Genomic DNA, 21,421 nt, shown 5'->3' with positions numbered 1-21,421 from the left:
GCCACTAGTTTATGTATTTTACGTGCATTATTTAGTCCATACAATAACTTCCTGAAGAAGTTGCTATTATTTGACCCATTTTACAGATGGGGAAACTGAGGCACAGGGGGGTTAAGTGACAGACTCATAATCCCACATCTAATAAATGGTAGAACTGAGATTTGAACCAAAGCAATGTGATTCCTTGTTCTTCACCACTGAATTCTGCTGCATCTGCTATAAATTAATAATTATAATAATCTCTTTATTATCTAAGTACAGTTCTCTTAGCTAAAGTACAGGAGAGCACCAGTGAGAAAATACTTCATCTTAATTTATTATGAAGTTAATTTTAAAGTTTTTTAAAGTGATGATGAACCAAAAGATAATTACTGTCTGTCCTAAGAAGTGTTAGGGAATATATTCTAGTAATGAAGTATAGTAAATGCTTTTAAATTTGTTCATGCCACAACATTTCAAAATACAAAAATCTGAAAAGTGTTTGGAACCTAAATTAATTTTCTTTATGTGACAAGAAGCCACCCTTGACTTGTGGAGACTAAAATTAATTAAATGAACTAAGTAGTATTTATTTAATAAGCTCTTGCTCAGATAGTAAAAGAGTCTGCCTGCAGCACAGGAGACCCAGGTTTGATCCCTGGGTCAGAAAGATCCCTTGGAGAAGGAAATGGCAACCCACTCCAGTATTCTTGCCTGAAAAAAATCCCATGGGCGGAGGAGCCTGGCAGGCTACACTCTATGGGGTTGCAAAGAGTTGGACACAAGTGAGCTACTTCACTTTCATTTTCAAGTAGTATTTTTACAAGAGAAGCTGTTGGTAAGGAAGCCTAGTTTATTATATTGCCATTACTTGTTTTTAAAGTAGTTCCACCTTACATAGCTTGTCAGAATAGTTTGACATCACTTTCCTTGTTTTATTTGTATGAGAACCATTAAGTGTAGAATGTGAATAAAGGATGAAGCTGAAGCCCAAGCTGTTATGTGGCTCGTGTAATGACATCTCTCTTAATGGAAATAGCCAGTGTTGTTGAATCCAGTCTTAGATTCTTGACATGAGTCTGACTTTTTCTCAGAACTAACAGCCATTGGCCTGCTGATGGCTGAATGACAATTTCTGCCTTTGGCTATGATACAGTATTTTCTTTTTAGTCCTTAGTAATTGTTGGATATTCATAATATGTAAAGATGGTACCTTGAAGACTTCTCGGTTAATGTGAATCTGGTAGGTAATTTAGTATTTGTATAAGATAGGGAAGTTATTACAGAGATTTTTTTAAAATTGGTAAGCAAATTTAGTTTTTGTTTGTTTTTAGGGAACAGCAGAGACTCACGAGCTGACCGAAGGCAGTACAGCCAATGTTCTACATTCGCGAATCAGTGGAGAAATAATGGAATTAGTTCTGGTGAAATATCAGGGCAAAAACTGGAATGGACATTTCCGTATATGCAACACACTTCCCGAATTCTTCCTTGTGTGTTTCTCTCCTGACTCTGCAGAAACGCTGACAGTTGACCTGTCAATACATGTCAGGCGGATTGGCAGCCAGATGGAGCTCTCCATTTTCAGTCCCTACTGGCTAATTAACAAGACTTCTCGGGTGCTCCAGTATCGTGCAGAAGATACGCATGTGAAGCATCCAGCTGATTTTAGGGATATTGTTTTATTCTCTTTCAAGAAGAAGAACATTTTTAGTAAAAATAAGGTGTGTTTTTGTCGATAAAACAAATTGTTCAGTGTCTCTGGTATGCATTAGATCCAAGACTACTTTTAAGGAATACATGATTAAGTGGGGTATTAGGAACTAACAACAATAGTGCCCCAAGGCTGAGGTATCTTTTTATCCAGTGCCCCTAGAATTACTTCTGTTCTTGACATAGCGTCAATTGGAAAGCTTGACTTTATGTAGGTTACCAGTGATGCAATGGCATTTCAAAAGTGAGAGCAGTTGAATTTGGTTTTGAGCCTCCTATGTATGAAGGATTAAGGCAGACCTTCAAGAGAAAAACAAAGCCTAAGGCCTGATCTGATCCTTTTTGCTCTGGTCGCTTCTTTCCTTTGCAAACTCACATCTTGGCATTGCTCACCTCTGGGCTTTTGTGTAGCTTCACCTGCTTAGAATGTCTTTTGCCCTACACTTTCCCTGTCTGCCTCTTGTTTTCTGGTTATCACTGATCATGCTTTGACATTCTGCTCCAGCCTGACATGTGTGAAAGATTTTCTGATCATCTAAAGCAGAGCTAGATATCCCATGCATGTTCTCTTAGAGCAGTGCTTCCCAATCGCAGTCTCTGTGCAACAGAGTCACCTAGAGGGCTTTGAAAACAGACTGCTGGGCCATGCCCCCATGGTGCAGTTCAGGTCTGAGTAGGACCTGAGACCATGCTTTGAGAACCTTTGTCATAAAGTGTTGATTAATGCTTGATATTGTACCTGTTTATGTGTCTGACCTTTGGTTGTTCTCAGGTTTTTATCATCTGCTGGGCAGATGGAGGTTAATACAGGAGCAGAATTAGATCTCTTCTGTAAAACTTTACCTTTTCCCATAGCCATAAGTAAGCTTTTTATCCTGTCAGTTTGATAGGATTTTATCCCTCTTATCACATTAAGTCTTGCACTATAATTATTAGTGTGTATTTCCTGTCTCTGTTTAGTTGGAAGCTTATTGAGGACAGGTATTGTGTCTTCCATTCTGCTTATCACACTTTTCATTGTTTGCTGAATAATAAAAGCATAAATTCCCTGCGTGTGCTAGAAGTTTAAGAATTCATTAGCTCTATATAAAAAACCTAACACTGGAAAATATCACTTTACATTTTAATTCCTTCCTAAGTAACAGAAGTTCTCATTGGTGTACATCTTTAAATTCATTATTCTCATCGCAGAGGTGAATGCAAAGGGAAGTTTAGAGCTCTGCTGTTGTTGTATTGTCCCCTAGAGTTCCTGTGGTTCTCTTACCCATTTGCAGCATGGCTTTGATAATACTTTTCTTTGTCTCATGTTACTAAATAAATTTCTGGTGGTCTAGCACCTGTTCAACAAATAAAATTAATACAGTGTCTTAGATTCCTTATATGATTGTCTGTGTTCTCTGGTATAGGTACAATTAAAAATTTCAACTAGTTCATGGTCCAATGGTTTTTCATTGGATACAGTGGGAAGTTATGGATGTGTGAAGTGTCCTGCCAACAACATGGAATACCTGGTAAGGTTTTGCTTGCTTATTTACCTCTGATTTCATTCACATTTTCTTCACTAAATAAGCTGGAAATCCTCAGGGGTATAGAAATGTGAATTCAAGAGTATTACGTGGAGGATGTCTACTATTAGGTTATGTCTGCCTACTAATTTCTAGTACAGTTAGTATCAAAGCAAAGCCTAAATTTGTCAAAGTTTAAGACAGTGAGTTGAACCATTTAATGAAGGAATTTGGTAAATATTCAGAATATACTAGAATCCACATTCCATACCACTCCCTGCCGACACGCCTTAAATTTTAAATTTCACTGCAACAATTTGAATAATCTGATACTAGTAAACTTGTTTTATTACCTCTTTGAAATTTTTATTTCATTTTATTGATAGCAGCAAAAGAATCTGTACACTTAGATTTCAAAACAGTCTATTTTGAAATGTTAAAAAGTAAAGGATTTTTAAAAATTGAGTTTGTTATTACAAGTCATCATTAGTTAAATTACTGATTGATATTTTTTGAATTGGTTTCTGCTGGACCCAGACTAAGGAACCGAAATATTTCTTCTTAGTGAGAAGATCATCAGTCATGGAATATGGTTCTTTTTAGTTACTTTATTTAAGAAATTCTATTTTAAAATACTTTAAGAAGATTGTGAATAAATGTCTGTGTGTATTTCAAGCTGTGTAAAGTACTGGGAAATGATAAACTTGTTTGTTTTCTTTCCACAGGTTGGTGTCAGCATCAAAATGAGCAGTTTTAATCTTACACGAATAGTTACTTTGACTCCCTTTTATACCATTGAGAACAAGTCATCATTAGAACTAGAAGTTGGTGAAATTGCATCTGATGGTGCACTGCCAACTAATAAATGGAACTATATTGCTTCTTCAGAGGTAATAATTTTCATTTAATATAACTGGCTCCTAAAATGTACAAGTAAATATTGATATATAAATAAGAATTATATATCTCTCTGTCATAATCACTTTGTTACCATATTTGTGTGTTAAACTATGGCAGCCAGCTTTGAAAGACCTTCCTCTCATACTCTAAGGATATGTTAAAAAGAAGAAAAAATTGTTGATAATATTTATTACTAGCCTAGTCTAAACTGTTAACACTCCTTTTATGGTTCTTCCTATGTGTATAAATGTGGATATGTTCTGTAAAATGTACATAAAAATAATGTACTATTCTGTCAATAGTCAAGATAACGTCTTTATAGTCAAGAAGCTTCCAATCTTGGAAGGCTTAAGACTCTCTTCAATTAATACATAGAGAAGAAGATAATATGTTGCAAGCTACTGGTGGCAAGCTACTGGAGTCAGGTTAGGTGGTCTGGTACTACCACCTCTTGAAGAATTTTCCACAGTTTGTTGTGATCCACACAGTCAAAGGCTTTGGCGTAGTCAATAAAGCAGAAGTAAATGTTTTTCTGGAACTCTCTTGCTTTTTCGATGACCCAACAGATGTTGGCAATTTGATCTCTGGTTCCTGTGTGGTTTCTAAATCCACCTTGAACATCTGGAAGTTCATGGTTCACGTACTATTGAAGCTTGGCTTGGAGAATTTTTAGCATTACTTTGCTAACGTGTGAGATGAGTGCAATTGTATGGTAGTTTGAACATTTTTTGGCATGGCCTTTCTTTAGGGTTGGAATGAAAACTGACCTATTCCAGTCCTGCGGCCACTGCTGAGTTTTCCAAATTTGCTGGCATATTGAGTGCAGCACTTTCACAGTATGTCTTTTAAGATTTGAAATTGTTCAACTAGAATTCTATCACCTCCACTAACTTTGTTCCTAGTGATGCTTCCTAAGGCCCACTTGACGAAGCAACAGTTAGAACCGGACATGGAACAACAGACTGTTTTCAGATTGGGAAAGGAGTACATCAAGGCTGTATATTGTCACCCTGCCTATTTAACTTATATGCAGAGTACATCATGTGAAATTCCAGGCTGGATGAACCACAAGCTAGAATCAAGATTGCCAGGAGCAATATCAATATCCTCAGATACGCAGATGACACCACCCTTATGTCAGAAAGCAAAGAACTAAAGAGCCTCTTGAGGAAAGTGAAAGAGGAGTGAAAAAGTTGGCTTAAAACTTAACATTCCAAAAACTAAGATCGTGGTATCTGGTCCCATCACTTCATGGCAAATAGATGGGGAAACAATGCAAACAGTGACAAACTTTATTTTTGGGGGGTACAAAGTCACTGCAGATGGTGACTGCAGCCATGAAATTAAAAGATGCTTGCTCCTTGGAAGAAAAGCTATGACCAGCCTAGACAACATATTAAAAAGCAGAGACATTACTTTGTCAACAAAGGTTCATCTAGTCAAAGCTGTGGTTTTTCCACTAGTCATGTATGGATGTGAGTTGGACTGTAAAGGAAGCTGAACACTGAAGAACTGATGCTTTTGAACTGTAGTGTTGGAGAAGACTCTTGAGAGTCCCTTGGATTGCAGGGAGATCCAACCAGTCAATCCTAAAGGAAATCAGTCCTGAATATTGATTGGAAGGTCTGATGCTGAAGCTGAAACTCCAATACTTTGGCTACCTGATGCAATGAACTGACTCATTTGAAAAGACCCTGATGCTGGGAAATATTGAAGGCAAGAGGTGAAGGGGATGACAGAGGATGAGATGGTTGGATAACATCACCAACTCGATGGACATGAGTTGAGCAAGCTCCGGGAGTTGGTGATGGACAGGGAAGCCTGGCGTGCTGCAATCCATGGGGTCATTTCAAAGAGTCTGACATGACTGAGCGACTGAACTGAACTGACTGATAGGTGGTTATAGGATCTCTAAATAGATGAACTGGAAGTTTCCTTGAAAAAAAATCCCCAAAATTCAACCACCTTACTTTACAGAGAAGGAAATTGAATCTCAGTATTTTTTAGGTCAATAAGGTTATTTGGAGGTTGAGATCATTGTGGTCTAGATCAAAAGAAGAAGTTTCATAGAAGAGCTGGTATTTGAACAAAACTTTGCGGACTCAACAAGAGGTGAAATGAAGAGAATAAGGAGAGTGGGGGAGGGGGCAGGTGCAAAGACAAGCATTAGTGCTTGAACGTGCCTGAGTTTTCAACCAAACCAGCTGACTGAAGGATAGGACTGTTTTTCTGTACATCTAAAAAATTCTAAAATTATCTTTAAAATTGCATAGCAAAAAGTTTAAGCGGAGGGACTCTACTTAAAATACAATGTTAGACCTCTAGGAGGCATGGGCTTTCCAAGGCACTTAGAATGATCTTCATAGACTTGGCAGCAAATAAGTGTTCCTTATCTTTTTATCTTTGATGTGAGTTTGATAGTAGTAGTATTCTTTTCAGAAATAGAATTTACCCAATATTCTGTCACGGGTGAGGAACTTTTGTTTTATGAACTAAAATCTCAGTTTTACAGATAAGGAAACTGAGGCTCAAAAAGGTCAAGATTAAGATCAAACAGCTATTGGGGGGATAGTTCCAGCAAGGTCCTCTGCCTTCAGTTGCCTTGTGGTTTATCTAGGACAAGATACTCTAAAAGAATTCAAAGTGCAATTCATAAAAGCAAATACTAAGATTATAATTTTTAAATATTTAAGATATTTGAGATGTTCTTAATAGCACTTCAATTCCTCATATTGTAATTATTCTGTAAGTATGAAAAGACTAATACATCTATTCTTCTGATGGAGTTTCTTTGGCTTCATAAATAATCATGTTGTCAATAATCTTAATATGAAATGTAAAGGAGCTATTTTAAGAAACAGTGATAATTGAGTTATGATTTGAATTAGACTTTAAAACTTTATTAGGCACTGTTTTATTTACCATAGTATTGTTTTAAGACTGATATTGACTTTTATATTTTCAGAACCTTCCATTTTGGCCTGAAAAATTTTCAGGCAAACTTTGTGTGAGAGTAGTGAACTGTGAGGGATCCTCCAGGCCATTCTTTTATAACCAACAGGATAATGGCACTTTATTGAGCTTGGAAGATCTGGTAAGTTTTCCTGTTTTTAAAATAAAATATCTTTGATTTTAAAGTTTGCTTTAAAATATTTTATTAAGACATGCTATAAAATATCCTGATAATTAATTGAAGGTATACTAACTCTAACAATATATAATGCTGTACATATGTCTGTAAGAGATCAGAGCCAATGTGATTTTCTGTGGGAATTCAAGAAAACAGACTTTTTAATATCTGCATAAGTGATTGAAATTCTAAATGGAACATGTCAGTTTAAACCATACTTCAGACATACTCCTTTTTCCTGCAATAGAATGGGGGTATCTTGGTGGATGTAGATACTGCTCCGCATTCAACTGTCATCAGCTTTTCTGACTACCATGAGGGGTGTGCACCCGCCCTAATAATAAACCACACACCGTGGGACGTCCTCACGTATAAACAGAGGTATGCAATAAAAAGCGTTCTTAGAAAACCTGATTTGTTTTCAGCGGTTTAGTTGCCAAGTTGTGTTCAACTCTTGCGACCCCATGGACTGTAGCCTGCCAGCTCCTCTGACCTTGGGATTTCTGAGGCAAGAATACTGGAGTGGATAGCCATTTCTTTCTGTAGGGGGTCTTCCTGACCCAGCGATCGAATCTGGGTCTTGGGTGTCTCCTGCATTGGCAGGCAGATTCTTTACCAATGGAGCCACGAGGGAAGCCCGCTGGTCCACAGTTCATTCTGGGAAATACTTGGATCTAGATGTGTTTCACCTTCCATGTGTTTTCAGATTTTAGAAAGGTAATAGGGATGCGTATTGCTAATAGCCCTAGCAAGTTCTGAGGCAGTACTCTGTAAGCAACACATTAGTATTCCTGCAGCAAAACGTGTAAACATTCATAATAAGTGAGATAAATGAAAGTATTAATAGTTTCCCATCAGTTCAGATCAAGTTTTGCTGCCACATGAGTTTGGACACCAAACTTAAGAGAAAAATATTTGAAATTTTGAAGTTTTTACATTTCAGAATTGCATACAAGGAACTGTGAACTTCTTTAAGCAGTACCGTTCTTTTGTGGTCTTGTGATGTTCAGTGAACCTCTCTCTAGAAATCGTATTTTTTTTTTTTGTAGGATAGTAGAATATTAAACCAGGAGGGCAGAGAACTGAAGACAGATTTAAGTGGAAGATTAAATAGTGATATTGAATGTATTGTAGTACAGACTGACAGGAATTTTGTTGTCCTTATCTGTGCTGTTGTTTAGCTTGGGTGATGCCATTAGACAAGGCAGCTTTAGATCCTTAAAATATGTAATAATATATTTACAAGGAATTATTATTATAAATCTTCAGGGCATTATTTTTATGTATGTATATATAATATAAAATAATACCCATTATATATATGTATACACACATGCATATAAATATATAAAAAATAATGCCTTGCTGGGACTTCCCTGGTCATCCAGAGATTGAGTCCACCTGCCAGTGCAGGAGACATGGGTTCGATCCCTGGCCTGGAAAGATCCCTCATGCCTCAGAGCAACAGAGCCCATGTTCCATAACTGGTGAGACCAAGGGCCACCACTACTGAAGCCCAGGCGCTCTAGAGCCTGAACTCCACGCAAGAGAAGCCACCACAATGAGCAGTCCGCACACTGCAGTGAGTATCCACTACTCACTGCAGCTGGAGAAAGCCCTCAGACAGCAATGAAGACCCCGCACAAAGATAGATGAATAAATTTTTAAAAATTAATGCTTTTCAGATTTAACGTATTCTTAACTCTCATGGCTTGAATCTGCTGAGAGATTTGAAAATATAGATTAAACCCCAAATCGGTTACTTTTTGTTTTATTTTAGTTCTCTGTAAAGTCTCTTGTATTATCTAGACCAGTACTCCTTAAACTTATATATCAATATTAAGATCTCCTAGAAATCCTGTAAAAATGCAGGTTCTGATTTAGTCGGTTTTAGGTGGGTCCCAGAATATTGCACTTTCCAGCAAACCTCAAGATGATGCTTAATGCTTCTGGTCCAGAGACTGTACTTAGAGTAGCAGTGTACAGACCCGTTGTCTTTTTCTTCTGAGACTCTTCCTTCTTATGCATTGTGTTTGATTAAAATCTCAAATTTGAGTACCAAGTAAAGTTCTCTGCTACTAAAAAGTTTACTGTTCACAGCCTTTGCTGTAGATGAATTCTGAGGTACCAGTCTGTTTACCTTCGTGGTTTTTGTTAGTGCCATCTTTCCTGGATCAGTTCAGAGTCTGCTGCAGCTTCAGAAAGAGCAATATTCTTTTCCCTCAGGCTTCAAAATCATTAGTTATTTGGACATTTTAGGGTACTTATTTTTAGGCAGAGTTGTGTTTTATTAACAAAGGCAGTTTTATAACATGTTTGTGCCAGTTCCCTCCTCAATAAACCACAGGTCTACGTTTCTCAAGGCCAGGGTATTTTAATCTTCCCTCTGTTGCTTGTGTTTCAGCGGGTCAAAGGAAGAAATGGTATTGCTGCCAAGACAAGTTCGACTCTTTGCCTGGGAAGATCCCACTGGTACCAGAAAGCTTAAATGGAGTTATGCAGCAAATGTTGGGGAACATGATCTGTTAAAGGTATCATCTGATGGGAATGGGTATCATATGAAGTGAGCTGTGCTTAGTCGCTCAGTCATGTCCGACTCTTTGCGACCCTTTTGACTGTAACCTGCCAGGCTCCTCTGTCCATGGGGATTCTCCAGGGAAGAAAACTGGAGTGGGTTGCCATGCTCTCCTCCAGGGGATCTTCCCAACCCAGGGATCGAACCCAGGCCTCCTGCAATGCAGCAGATTCTTTACCATTTGAGCCACTAGGAAAGTGCCTAAATAACACAAGAAGTAGACAAGTTAGCTTCACATTGTCATCTTTTTCTTTTTTGAACTAAAAATGAATTGCAAGTATTTTCAAAACAAGTTGCTTTGGGGCTTTAGTTGGTAAATAGTTCACACCAATGTTTTGTCCTAGATCAGTCAAAATACTTTATTTGCATTTTAAAAAATAGGCCTGTTTCAGCTTGCCTAAGACCAGTACTTTTTTATTTACTTTTTTTTAATAAAGAAGGAATGTTGAGGCTAAGTGAATAACAGCTTTCTTTTGCATACCATTGTTAGCTGTAAGATTTTTTAAAGCATGTTTTCCCTATCAAAGCCATATGGTTTTTTAATTAAAGGAGTATGACAGTAGCAAATTATCCATATAAGAAATATAATGAATTACTTATTGAAATACTATTTAGGTAGCTAAATTAATTAAACATGTTATTTCCTAGACACTTAGACTTTGGGAAGGGCTTATGAATTCATCTGCCAGGAACTTCCCTGGTGGTCCAGTGGCTAAGACTCCATGCTCTCAATGCAGGGTGCTCGGGTTCGATCCCTGGTCAGAGAACTAGATCCTGCATTCTACAGTAAGAGTTCACATGCCTTAACTAAAGATCTCGCGTGCCACAACAAAGATTGAGATCTCACATGCCACAACTAAGAATCAGTGCAACCAAATAAATAAATACTTAAAAAAGTAAAAGAATTCATCTGCCAGCCTCCCTCCAATATAGACACTGCTCCTCCACGAATGAGTGGTACCTAGTTTCTGTAGGATTATATTCTATGCTGAAAAGTTCATACAGTGTCATATTCCGCTGTCTGATAATGCCAGTTGTCATAAAAGCTTTCTTGGTTATTTAAAATAGTAATTGGCCAAGAGTGACTGAATTATCCTCTCTTATATTCTCTCTGAAATACCCATAAAAGAGATAGACTTTTGAAAAATCAGACTGATGGTTGTGAGATTCTTGGAATGATTTTCGCCATGACAATTTGATGGAGCTCCGTTGCCCGCTTATGCTTTACTTTTTACAACAGAGAAACCCTCAAGGGTTGTGAGTGGTAGAGAGGAGCTTAAGTTCCCTGTTACAGTCAGGTCTCTGGCTCAGAGATGTGCTAGCTTGACCAGGGGTCCCTGTACTATGCTGGTGTTATTTTCTTTCTCCGCACATTTCATGCTCCTCAGCAACCACAACTCCCATAAGGTAGTAGACAGATACTGGAGAGAGAATGGTATCACCATCCTGAAGGACTATGTCAAGGTCTATAAATTAAGGCAAAATCATAAAGAATCCTGGCAGTATCCGCAGGCTTATGGTTTTAAAATGTTTCTATTCTATTTGGTGTTAGAGAACCAGACAGTAAGAAATAGATTATTGTGCCTTAGTCAGCTGGTAATCTGCCAGGTTATGAAAATTAAGCTAGAAACAAGACAGTTAGCCATTTCCTTGTCTCCTGGCTGATCTGAGAAGGGAATTCTGCTGAGGCTCAGGTGTACATGAAAAGGGAATTCAAAGAAAATCCACACAGTACTGTAAAGCACTTTCTTCATTAAGTGTGAATAAACAGGAAAAAAACAAACAAACATGGAGTTTACGAAAAAATAGTTGAGGGGAAAACTATAGCATGCTCCTAAAGATTCAGAAGCTGATCACACTTCTGAAAATTTTTTTACCAAAGAAGGACCAGAGAAAATTTTCGGAATGTATGCTTGAGATTCCCAAAGTTATAAACATACGACAGCTATGATAAGAGAAAGTTGGTGAAGTAAAAGACAAAGACAACAAAATAAAATGAAAGGGGGAGCAGGGAAATAGTATGTTCTGAACATAATATATTAACACCATTTAATCCTAAATTGTAATTACAGAAATATAGATCAAAGATGATTTTTTTAAAGGATACCAATTTAATAGAAGCAAAGTGAGTAATAAAAATTCTAAAACAATTGAGAAAATGAAAATAAAGCAAAATTTGCTCTTACAGTAAAAGAAGGAAGCCTAAGTAAGTATATAGTAAGTGACAAATGTCAGTACATTTTTTTGAATATATCATATCTTAATGCTTATTATATAGTATCATAAATTCTTATGTTTATAACTTAGAACTGTTGGTTAGAATTCAAAACCAGATCTTCTTGACTTCATAGTCCCTGGACTTTTCCCACTAAACCATGCTTCCCATCAAGCATGTCAGTAAATGAAAATGGTTTAAATTCTCCTATTAAAAGATCGCATTCAGATTAAGTTAAAAAGTAGTTTCTAACCAGATGCGTGTACATGAGATCTGCTTTAACTGAACTACCACAGAAAGTTAAAAGCATAAAGAGATGATAAAGATTTAACAAGTAAACAAAAGTAAAAAACAATTTAACTATGATTCAAAGCAAAAATCATTAGATAGAATATGATAATGTGACAAAGAAGGCATGATAGCCATAAACCTTCATGCAGTGAATAATATTGTATCAAAATGTGTAACTGAAAATGTTGGAAGTCAGCTGAAACATTGTTGCCTAAGGATATTTTAATATACCTTATTTAATTTTTAACAGATCCAATAGATTGAAAACAAATAGGACTAGAGAGCATTTGAATAATAACTAAGATTGAACCAAGATACATATCAAATTTTGTAGTTTACAAGGAGAAAATTCACCTTCCTTAGTAGGTAGCTCTGAAACATTTATAATATTTAATCACGTTTGAGTAAAAAAATTGGGCAGTCTACTTTGATATATGTTAAAAGCTGTAGATCAGTTTCAGAGAACAGCAAATACCAACCATTTCTGTGCTTTTGGTGACATCCTTTGTTTTTGGTTTTTGTTTTCCAAGAAAGCATGAAATGAAAAGCACATATTAGGTACTTATACTGCCTGTTGAAATGAACTGTTGTTTTATTTATGTTAAGTCCAGAATGAAAAAAAAAAATTGTTATTTAAATCTCTGAAGACACGCACCAAATCAAGCCTAATATTTTTAAATGCTTTAAAAGACTGTCATTCCCAGTTTCATTTGGCAGGGTCATATGGCTGGAAATGGAACTGCCATATGACCCAGCAATCCCACTTCTGGGCATACACACTGAGGAAACCAGATCTGAAAGAGACACGTGCACCCCAATGTTCATCGCAGCACTGTTTATAATAGCCAGGACATGGAAGCAACCTCGATGCCCATCAGCAGATGAATGGATAAGGAAGCTGTGGTACATATACACCATGGAATATTACTCAGCCGTTAAAAAGAATTCATTTGAAACAGTCCTAATGAGATGGATGAAACTGGAGCCCCTTATACAGAGTGAAGTAAGCCAGAAAGATATAAAGAACATTACAGCATACTGACACATGTATATGGAATTTAGAAAGATGGTAACGATAACCCTATATGCAAAACAGAAAAAGAGACACAGAAGTACAGAACAGACTTTTGAACTCTGTGGGAGAAGGTGAGGGTGGGATGTTTCAAAAGAACAGCATATATGCTATCTATGGTGAAACAGATCACCAGCCCAGGTGGGATGCATGAGACAAGTGCTCGGGCCTGGTGCACTGAGAAGACCCAGAGGAATCGGGTGGAGAGGGAGGTGGGAGGGGGGATCGGGATGGGGAATACGTGTAAATCTATGGCTGATTCATATCAATGTATGACAAAACCCACTGAAATGTTGTGAAGTAATTAGCCTCCAACTAATAATAATTTTAAAAAAAATAAAAAAAAAATAAAAGACTGTCATTCAAGAAGGCTCTTCTTAGTGAAAGTTAATACAAACTGATCACCATAGGTTGACTATTTAACAATGTGATTTATATAAATACTTGCAGCATTGTAAAGTATTAAAATCTAATTTTACCTGAGATTACATTTCCAGTAAAGTATTAAACCATTCTGTTCTCCAAGAGACAAGTAAGCATCTTATCCCGTTGGTGCCTTTGAAGGAGATTCTTATTCCTGCTGAGTACCCTTTAAGCCTAACTAGGTAACTTAAACTAAGGTTTTAAAAAAAATAAGCACTATTGATCTGTTACTGTTTGAAAGAATTGGTGAGGATGTTTCAAAACACATTATAACTTTAATTAATTTGTTATTTTGATGGTTTTCTGATTTATAGTCATGCTTTCTTAGCTACTGCAGTTCAACTTTATGTAATAAAAGCTTACTGTTTGTGGTTTTAATATGAAGTCTCTCTTTCCCACAGGATGAATGTGGACAGTTTCCCTATGATGCAAACATCCAGATACACTGGGTATCATTTCTCGATGGGCGCCAGAGAGTCTTGCTTTTCACTGATGATGTTGCCTTGGTTTCCAAAGCTCGGCAGGCAGAAGAAATGGAGCAGGCCAATCACGAAATAACTTTTTCTCTCCATAGTCTTGGGCTTTCACTGGTCAACAATGAAACCAAGCAGGAAGTTTCATATATTGGGATAACCAGGTATGGGAGAAGAGAGATAAGGTATCAGAAATCTTTAAAAGGCACTAAGTTCATAATATCAAGCTTGATGAGGGTAGACAAATACCTGTTTTGAATTTGATATACTGTACATACCTTTCAGCAAAGCTTACCAAACAGCTGCTTTCACTGCTAGTTGAAAAGCCCCTAGGATGAAATAATGTCTTTGCCCTCATGACAGCACTCATTAGTTGGTGGGAGAAGAGGTTTGTTTCTTTCCTTGTTGTTTGTATGTATTTTTTAAATGAATTACAAAAACACTAAAAAAAAAAAAAACCAGCTACAAAGAAGTATGAACACGTTCTGTGGGTGCTGTAGGGGCTGGAGAAACTGGTGTGGGTTGGGGAAGCCAACAACAATGAATCACATAAATTGGAAAACAGTTTCATGGAGGCAGTATTTTAACCTGGGTACATGATCTTATTGGGTGGTTGTTTAGAACATTTTAATAATGGTGGAACCAGTTCTTTTCTCTGATTCTGCTTATACTTATATAAGAAAAATATTTGAATTTATCTGTTTTGGTTTTTCAATCACACTGACTGTGGTAAAAGACTCATTCTTCTTTGGAGGCTGTTGAGGGAAATAATTATCAGGTATAACCAGTATAGGGTGTATCAATAATAATGTGTTTGGTGAAGTACAAAATTAAGCAAAACACAGAGGTCATGTATGTAAAGCTCTTTGTGCAGCTCCTGCCAGTTGAATTTTGTGAGAAGCAGCTCACTGTTTGGTAACCCTGCCATGAATGAATGAGAGATTCCTGTTGTTCCACATCCTTGCCAGCGTTTAGTATTGTCAGTGTTGCAGGTTTTGGCCGTTCTAATAGATTTGTAGTGGTCTCTGTTTTACTTTGCAGCTACCTAATTACATATGATGTTGAACATCTTTTCATATGCTTTTTTGTCATTTCAACCTCATTTGATGAGGTTCAGATCTTTTGCCCAATTTAATATTTTTTGCTATTGTTGAGTTTTAAGAGTTCTTTGTATACTTTGGGTACAGTAAGTCCCCTGCATACAAACAAGTTCTGTTCCAAGAGCATGTCCATAAATCCAATTTGTTCTTAAGTCCAACAAAGTTAGCTTAGGTACCCAACTAACACAGTTAGCTATATAGTACTGTACTGTAATAGGTTTATAATACTTTTCACACAAATAATACATAAAAAAACAAATAAGATATTTTTAATCTTAGAGTATAGTACCTTGAAAAGTACAGTAGTACAGTATAACATCTGGCATTTCTTGTGTACCAGCTGCATCACCACTGCTTTCATGTTTGCTTCTGGACATCCTGGCCTTGAAGCAGACATACTGTACTCTATACAGTACTGCACAGGGAAGTACTCAAAAGCACAGCCGCTGGTAGGAGGTGCACACATGTGGCAGTGTACACCAGACACGTAAACTAACTTATGTGATTGGACATGTACATGTGGCAGTGTACACCAGACACGTAAACTAACATGTGATTGGACATGTACATGTGGCAGTGTACACCAGACACGTAAACTAACTTATGTGATTGGACATGTACATGTGGCAGTGTACACCAGACACGTAAACTAACTTATGTGATTGGACATGTACATGTGGCAGTGTACACCAGACACGTAAACTAACTTATGTGATTGGACATGTACATGTGACAGTGTACACCAGACACGTAAACTAACTTATGTGATTGGACATGTACATGTGACAGTGTACACCAGACACGTAAACTAACTTATGTGATTGGACATGTACATGTGACAATGTACACCAGACACGTAAACTAACTTATGTGATTGGACATGTACATGTGGCAGTGTACACCAGACACGTAAACTAACTTATGTGATTGGACATGTACATGTGGCAGTGTACACCAGACACGTAAACTAACTTATGTGATTGGACATGTACATGTGGCAGTGTACACCAGACACGTAAACTAACATGTGATTGGACATGTACATGTGACAGTGTACACCAGACACGTAAACTAACATGTGATTGGACATGTACATGTGACAGTGTACACCAGACACGGAAACTAACATGTGATTGGACATGTACATGTGGCAGTGTACACCAGACACGTAAACTAACATGTGATTGGACATGTACATGTGACAGTGTACACCAGACACGGAAACTAAATGTGATTGGACATGTGAACACCTGTTCATATCTTTGCAAGTTTGACACTTAAAGGTTTGTATGTAGGGGACTTACCATATCAGTCTTTTATCAGATATATGTTTTACAAATATTTTCTCCCAGCCTTTTCATTCTTTTAACGGTGTCTTTCACAGAGCAGAAATTTTCAATTTCAGGAAAGTCCCACATCTGTTTTTTTTTTTTATGGATTGTGCTTTTTAGTGATGTATTGTAAAAGTCACTGCCAAACCCAAGGTCACTTAGATTTTCTCCTATGTTATATCTAGGAATGTTGTAGTTTTATATTTGATATTTAGGTCTTCCATCTTGATGGGTTTTTGCCTAAAATATCCCCATATGAAAAAATTTTGCCAATTCCTTAGTTCATTGAGGTCAGTGTGTGATACAAAAGCATATCCCCTGCCTCTTTTCCTTATGCACTTTTATATAAAACATAGATATATTTTGGTGTTTAAAATCTCTTGCATAAATGTGATTTTCATAGGAGTTGACAGTTGGGAAAATTTAGAGTTGACTGAAAATTCCACAACCTAAATTATGCATTTAATTTAATTAATTTTCTTTGTGAATTATTTTAGTTCTGGTGTTGTTTGGGAGATGAAACCAAAACAGAAGTGGAAGCCGTTTAGTCAAAAGCAAATAATTTTATTGGAAAAGTCCTATAAGAAATATCTAGAATCAAGAGACTTTGGCTGGATTAAACTAGATGATAATTTTGAGGTATACCAAATTTGTTTTTTTTCTTATTTATGTATTATGTTGCCATTGGTGGTAGTAAATAAAATTTCACTATCCAAGTAAATATATGTATGCAGAAACTAATTTGTTAGAAGCATTAGTATGACTAAGAAAATTTATTAGCACATTTTAAATTAAAATATACTGTTGTTCATGTACTGTAAAACATTATTTAAATGTTTCTTATCTGCATTTTTATAATTTCCTCTATTTGCAAAGCAGATAGTTTCATGCAACTTATTTTTAGGAAGATGATGGAGAAATCAACATTACTTATTGAAACTTCTATTCTGAATGATATCAGTATATTGCTAAAGGCTGTGCAGAATTGTATATCTCTGTGATGAAAACCCTATAGAAAAATTTGCCCAATTAAATTCATTAAATGTAAATGATTGTAGGACACAAGTAGATGTCCACAAATAAACATGTGCTCTACACAGGGCCCTACATTATTAAAACTGAAAGTCACTTTTGCTTCAAGAAGAGCCCAGAAGTTTGACTGAAGGTTCAGTCATGCAGTGTGGGTTACTCTTTGTTTCCAATGGTTGCATTTGCATTATCACCATACCTGCTCCCCACCCCCACCCTCATCCCTATAAATGTTGGTCATGCTGAAATGAAAGAACACTGTTCAGTTAGTGTCAGACATAAGTAAGCTATTGACTATTCACTGTTTAACTTTGTTAAAGCATAAGTGTTATCTGGAATTATTCATTACTGTTGAGGTTTTTTGGAGAAGGAGATGGTAACCCATTCCAGTATTCCTGCCTAGAGAATTCCATGGACAGGAGCCTGGCAGGCCACAGTCCATGGGGTTGCAAAGAGTTGGACACAACTGAGCGACTATCACAAACTCACTCACTGAGGTTTTTAAAAAAATGAAAAGCATGACTTATTTTCTCTAAGTACAGTTTATATCACTGAAAATTTTTCACATAACTTTAGTTATGTGATGATTCTGCTTCAAATATCTCAGCTGTAGATCATCTTAAGGTAGATCTTTTGATTAGACGTAGAAATGAGTATTTTTCTTTTTCAGTTTGTGACTAGGTGGATATTTAAAATGGTCTACACTGCTAATACCAGTTCATCACAAGCACATCTGCTTTTTTCCCAGGTGAATTTTGGCAAGGACCCAATGGAAATGCGTCTCCCTTCTCGGTGCTCTATAAGGCGACATTTTTTATCAGGAATTCAGGTTGAATATAAGCAGTCTCCTCACCAAAGAAGTTTAAGGGCGAGATTGTATTGGCTTCAGGTAACATTGTCATCCTGTTCAATGGGTATATCTAATCAGTTTGGGAATCTTGGGTCTGCATTTTTTTTCACAAGGTTCTGTCAAGGGATTAGATCTGATAGAGTGCCTGAAGAATGATGGGTGGAGATTCATAACATTGTACAGGTAAGTGTTAAGTAAGTGTTAATAAGTGTTAGTCACTCAGTTGTGTCCAGCTCTTTCCGATCCCATGGACTGCAGCGCATCAGGCTCCTCTGTCCAGAGATTTTCCAGGCAAGGATACTGGAGTGGGTTGCCAGTTCCTTCTCCAGGGGATCTTCCCAACCCAGGAATCGAACCTGGGTCTCCTGCACTGCAGGCAGATTCTTTACCGACTGAGCTACAGGAAAACCGTACCCGAGAAAAAGAAATGCAAAAAGGCAAAATGGTTGTCTGAGCAGCCCTTACAAACAGCTGAGAAGAAAAGCGAAAGGCAAAGGAAAAAAGGGAAGATATACCCATTTGAATGCAGAGTTCCAAAGAATAGCAAGGAGATAGAAGAAAGCCTTCCTCAGCAATCAATGCAAAGAAATAGAGGAAAACAATAGAATGAGAAAGACTAGAGATCTCTTCAAGAAAATTAGAGATACCAAGGGAACATTTCATGCAAAGATGGGCTCAATAAAGGACAGAGATGGTAGGGACCTAACAGAAGCAGAAGATATTAAGAAGAGGTGGCAAGAATACACAGAAGAACTGTACAAAAAAGATCTTCATGATCCAGATAATCACAATGGTGTGATCACTTACCTAGAGCCAGACATCCTGGAATGTGAAGTCAAGTGGGCCTTAGAAAGCATCACTACAAACAAAGCTAGTGGAGGTGATGGAATTCCAGTTGAGCTATTTCAAATCCTGAAAGATGACACTGTGAAAGTGCTGCACTCAATATGCCAGCAAATTTGGAAAACTCAGCAGGGGCCACAGGACTGGAAAAGGTCAGTTTTCATTCCAATCCCAAAGAAAGACAGTGCCAAACAATGCTCAAACTACCGCACAGTTGCACTCATCTCACATGCTAGTAAAGTAATGCTTAAAATTCTCTAAGCCAGGCTTCAGCAATACGTGAATGGTGAACTTCCAGATGTTCAAGCTGGTTTTAGAAAAGGCAGAGGAACCAGAGATCAAATTGCCAACATCAGCTGGATCATCAAAAAAGCAAGAGGGTTCCAGAAAAACATCTATTTCTGCTTTATTGACTATGCCAAAGCCTTTGTGTGGATCACAATAAACTATGGAAAATTCTGAAAGAGATGGGAATACCAGACCACCTGACCTGCCTCTTAAGAAACCTGTATGGAGGTCAGGAAGCAACAGTTAGCACTGGACATGGAACAACAGACTGGTTCCAAGTAGGAAAAGGAGTATGTCAAGGCTGTATATTGTCACCCTGCTTATTTAACTTATATGCAGAGTACATCATGAGAAACGCTGGGCTGGAAGAAACACAAGCTGGAATCAAGATTGCCGGGAGAAATATCAATAACCCCAGATATGTAGATGACACCACCCTAATGGCAGAAAGTGAAGAAGAACTAAAGAGCCTCTTGATGAAGGTGAAAGAGGAGAGTGAAAATGTTGGCTTAAAGCTCAACATTCAGAAAACTAAGATCATGGCATCCAGTGCTGTCACTTCATGGCAAATAGATGGGGAAACAGTGGAAATAGTGGCTGAGTTTATTTTTGGGGGCTCCAAAATCACTGCAGATGGTGATTGCAACCATGAAATTAAAAGCTGCTTCCTCCTTGGGAGGAAAGTTATGACCAACCTAGACAGCATATTAAAAAGTAGAGACATTACTTTGCCAACAAAGATCTATCTAGTCAAGGCTATGGTTTTTCTAGTGGTCATGTATGGATGTGAGAGTTGGACTGTAAAGAATGCTGAGCGCCAAAGAATTGATGCTTTTGAGCCATGGTGTTGGAGAAGACTCTTGAGAGTCCCTTGGACTGCAAGGAGATCAAACCCGTCCATCCTAAAGGAAATCAATCCTGAATATTCATTGGAGGGTCTGATGCTGAAGCTGAAACTCCAATATTTTGGCTACCTGATGTGAAGAACTGACTCATTTGAAAAGACCCTGATGCTGGGAAAGATTGAAGGCAGAAGGAGAAAGGAGCGGCAGAGGATGAGATGATTGGATGGCTTCACTAACTCAATGGACATGAGTTTGAGTAAGCTCTGGGAGTTGGTGATGGACAGGGAGGCTTGGCTTGCTGCAATCCATGGGGTCACAAAGAGTTGGACACAACTGAGCGGCTGAACTGAACTGAACTGAAGGGAACATTTCATGCAAAGTTGGGCACAGTAAAGGACAGAAATCATAGGGACCTATTAGAAGCGGGAGATATTAAGAAGAGGTGGCATGAATACACAAAACTATACAAACAAGATCTCCATGACCCAGATAACCATGATGGTATGATCACTCACCTAGAACCAGACATCCTGGAGTCCAAAGTCAAGTGGATCTTAGGGAGCATCACTATGAACAAAGCTAGTGGAGGTGATGGAATTCCAGTTGAGCTATCTCTAGTACTAAAAGATGATGCTGTGAAAGTGCTGCACTCAGTATGCCAGCAAATTTGGAAAACTCAGCAGTGGCCACAGGACTGGAAAAGGTCAGTTTTCATTCCAATCCCAAAGAAGGGAAATGCCAAAGAATGCTCAAACTACCACACAATTGCATGCATTTCACATGCTAGCAGAATAATGCTTAAAATTCTCCAAGCCAGGCTTCAATAGTACGTGAACCCAAAACTCCCAGATGTTCAAGC

The 21,421-nt window shown here is 37.6% G+C and overlaps 1 protein-coding gene across 2 annotated transcripts in view; it reads left to right on the top strand.

Moving 5' to 3' along the window:
- Positions 1–21,421, top strand: part of VPS13C (vacuolar protein sorting 13 homolog C) — a 184,698-nt gene that overhangs the window by 137,105 nt on the left and 26,172 nt on the right. Inside the window, exons 59-67 of one of the 2 annotated variants that reach the window (XM_061157288.1) lie at positions 1,314–1,703; positions 3,099–3,203; positions 3,923–4,087; positions 7,063–7,191; positions 7,475–7,608; positions 9,632–9,758; positions 14,205–14,440; positions 17,205–17,346; positions 18,485–18,625. In XM_061157288.1, the coding sequence (XP_061013271.1) occupies positions 1,314–1,703; positions 3,099–3,203; positions 3,923–4,087; positions 7,063–7,191; positions 7,475–7,608; positions 9,632–9,758; positions 14,205–14,440; positions 17,205–17,346; positions 18,485–18,625 (1,569 nt within the window). Of the gene's footprint in view, positions 1–1,313; positions 1,704–3,098; positions 3,204–3,922; positions 4,088–7,062; positions 7,192–7,474; positions 7,609–9,631; positions 9,759–11,874; positions 12,009–14,204; positions 14,441–17,204; positions 17,347–18,484; positions 18,626–21,421 lie in introns of those variants that run through there. The other variant, XR_009695120.1, reaches the window with a different exon arrangement.

Source organism: Dama dama, chromosome 12 (genome assembly GCF_033118175.1).
Source record: "Dama dama isolate Ldn47 chromosome 12, ASM3311817v1, whole genome shotgun sequence".
In the NCBI taxonomy this organism is placed as follows: domain Eukaryota; kingdom Metazoa; phylum Chordata; class Mammalia; order Artiodactyla; family Cervidae; genus Dama; species Dama dama.
The sequence above is the reverse complement of the archived record's forward strand: the minus strand, read 5'-3'. Positions and strand labels throughout refer to the sequence as shown.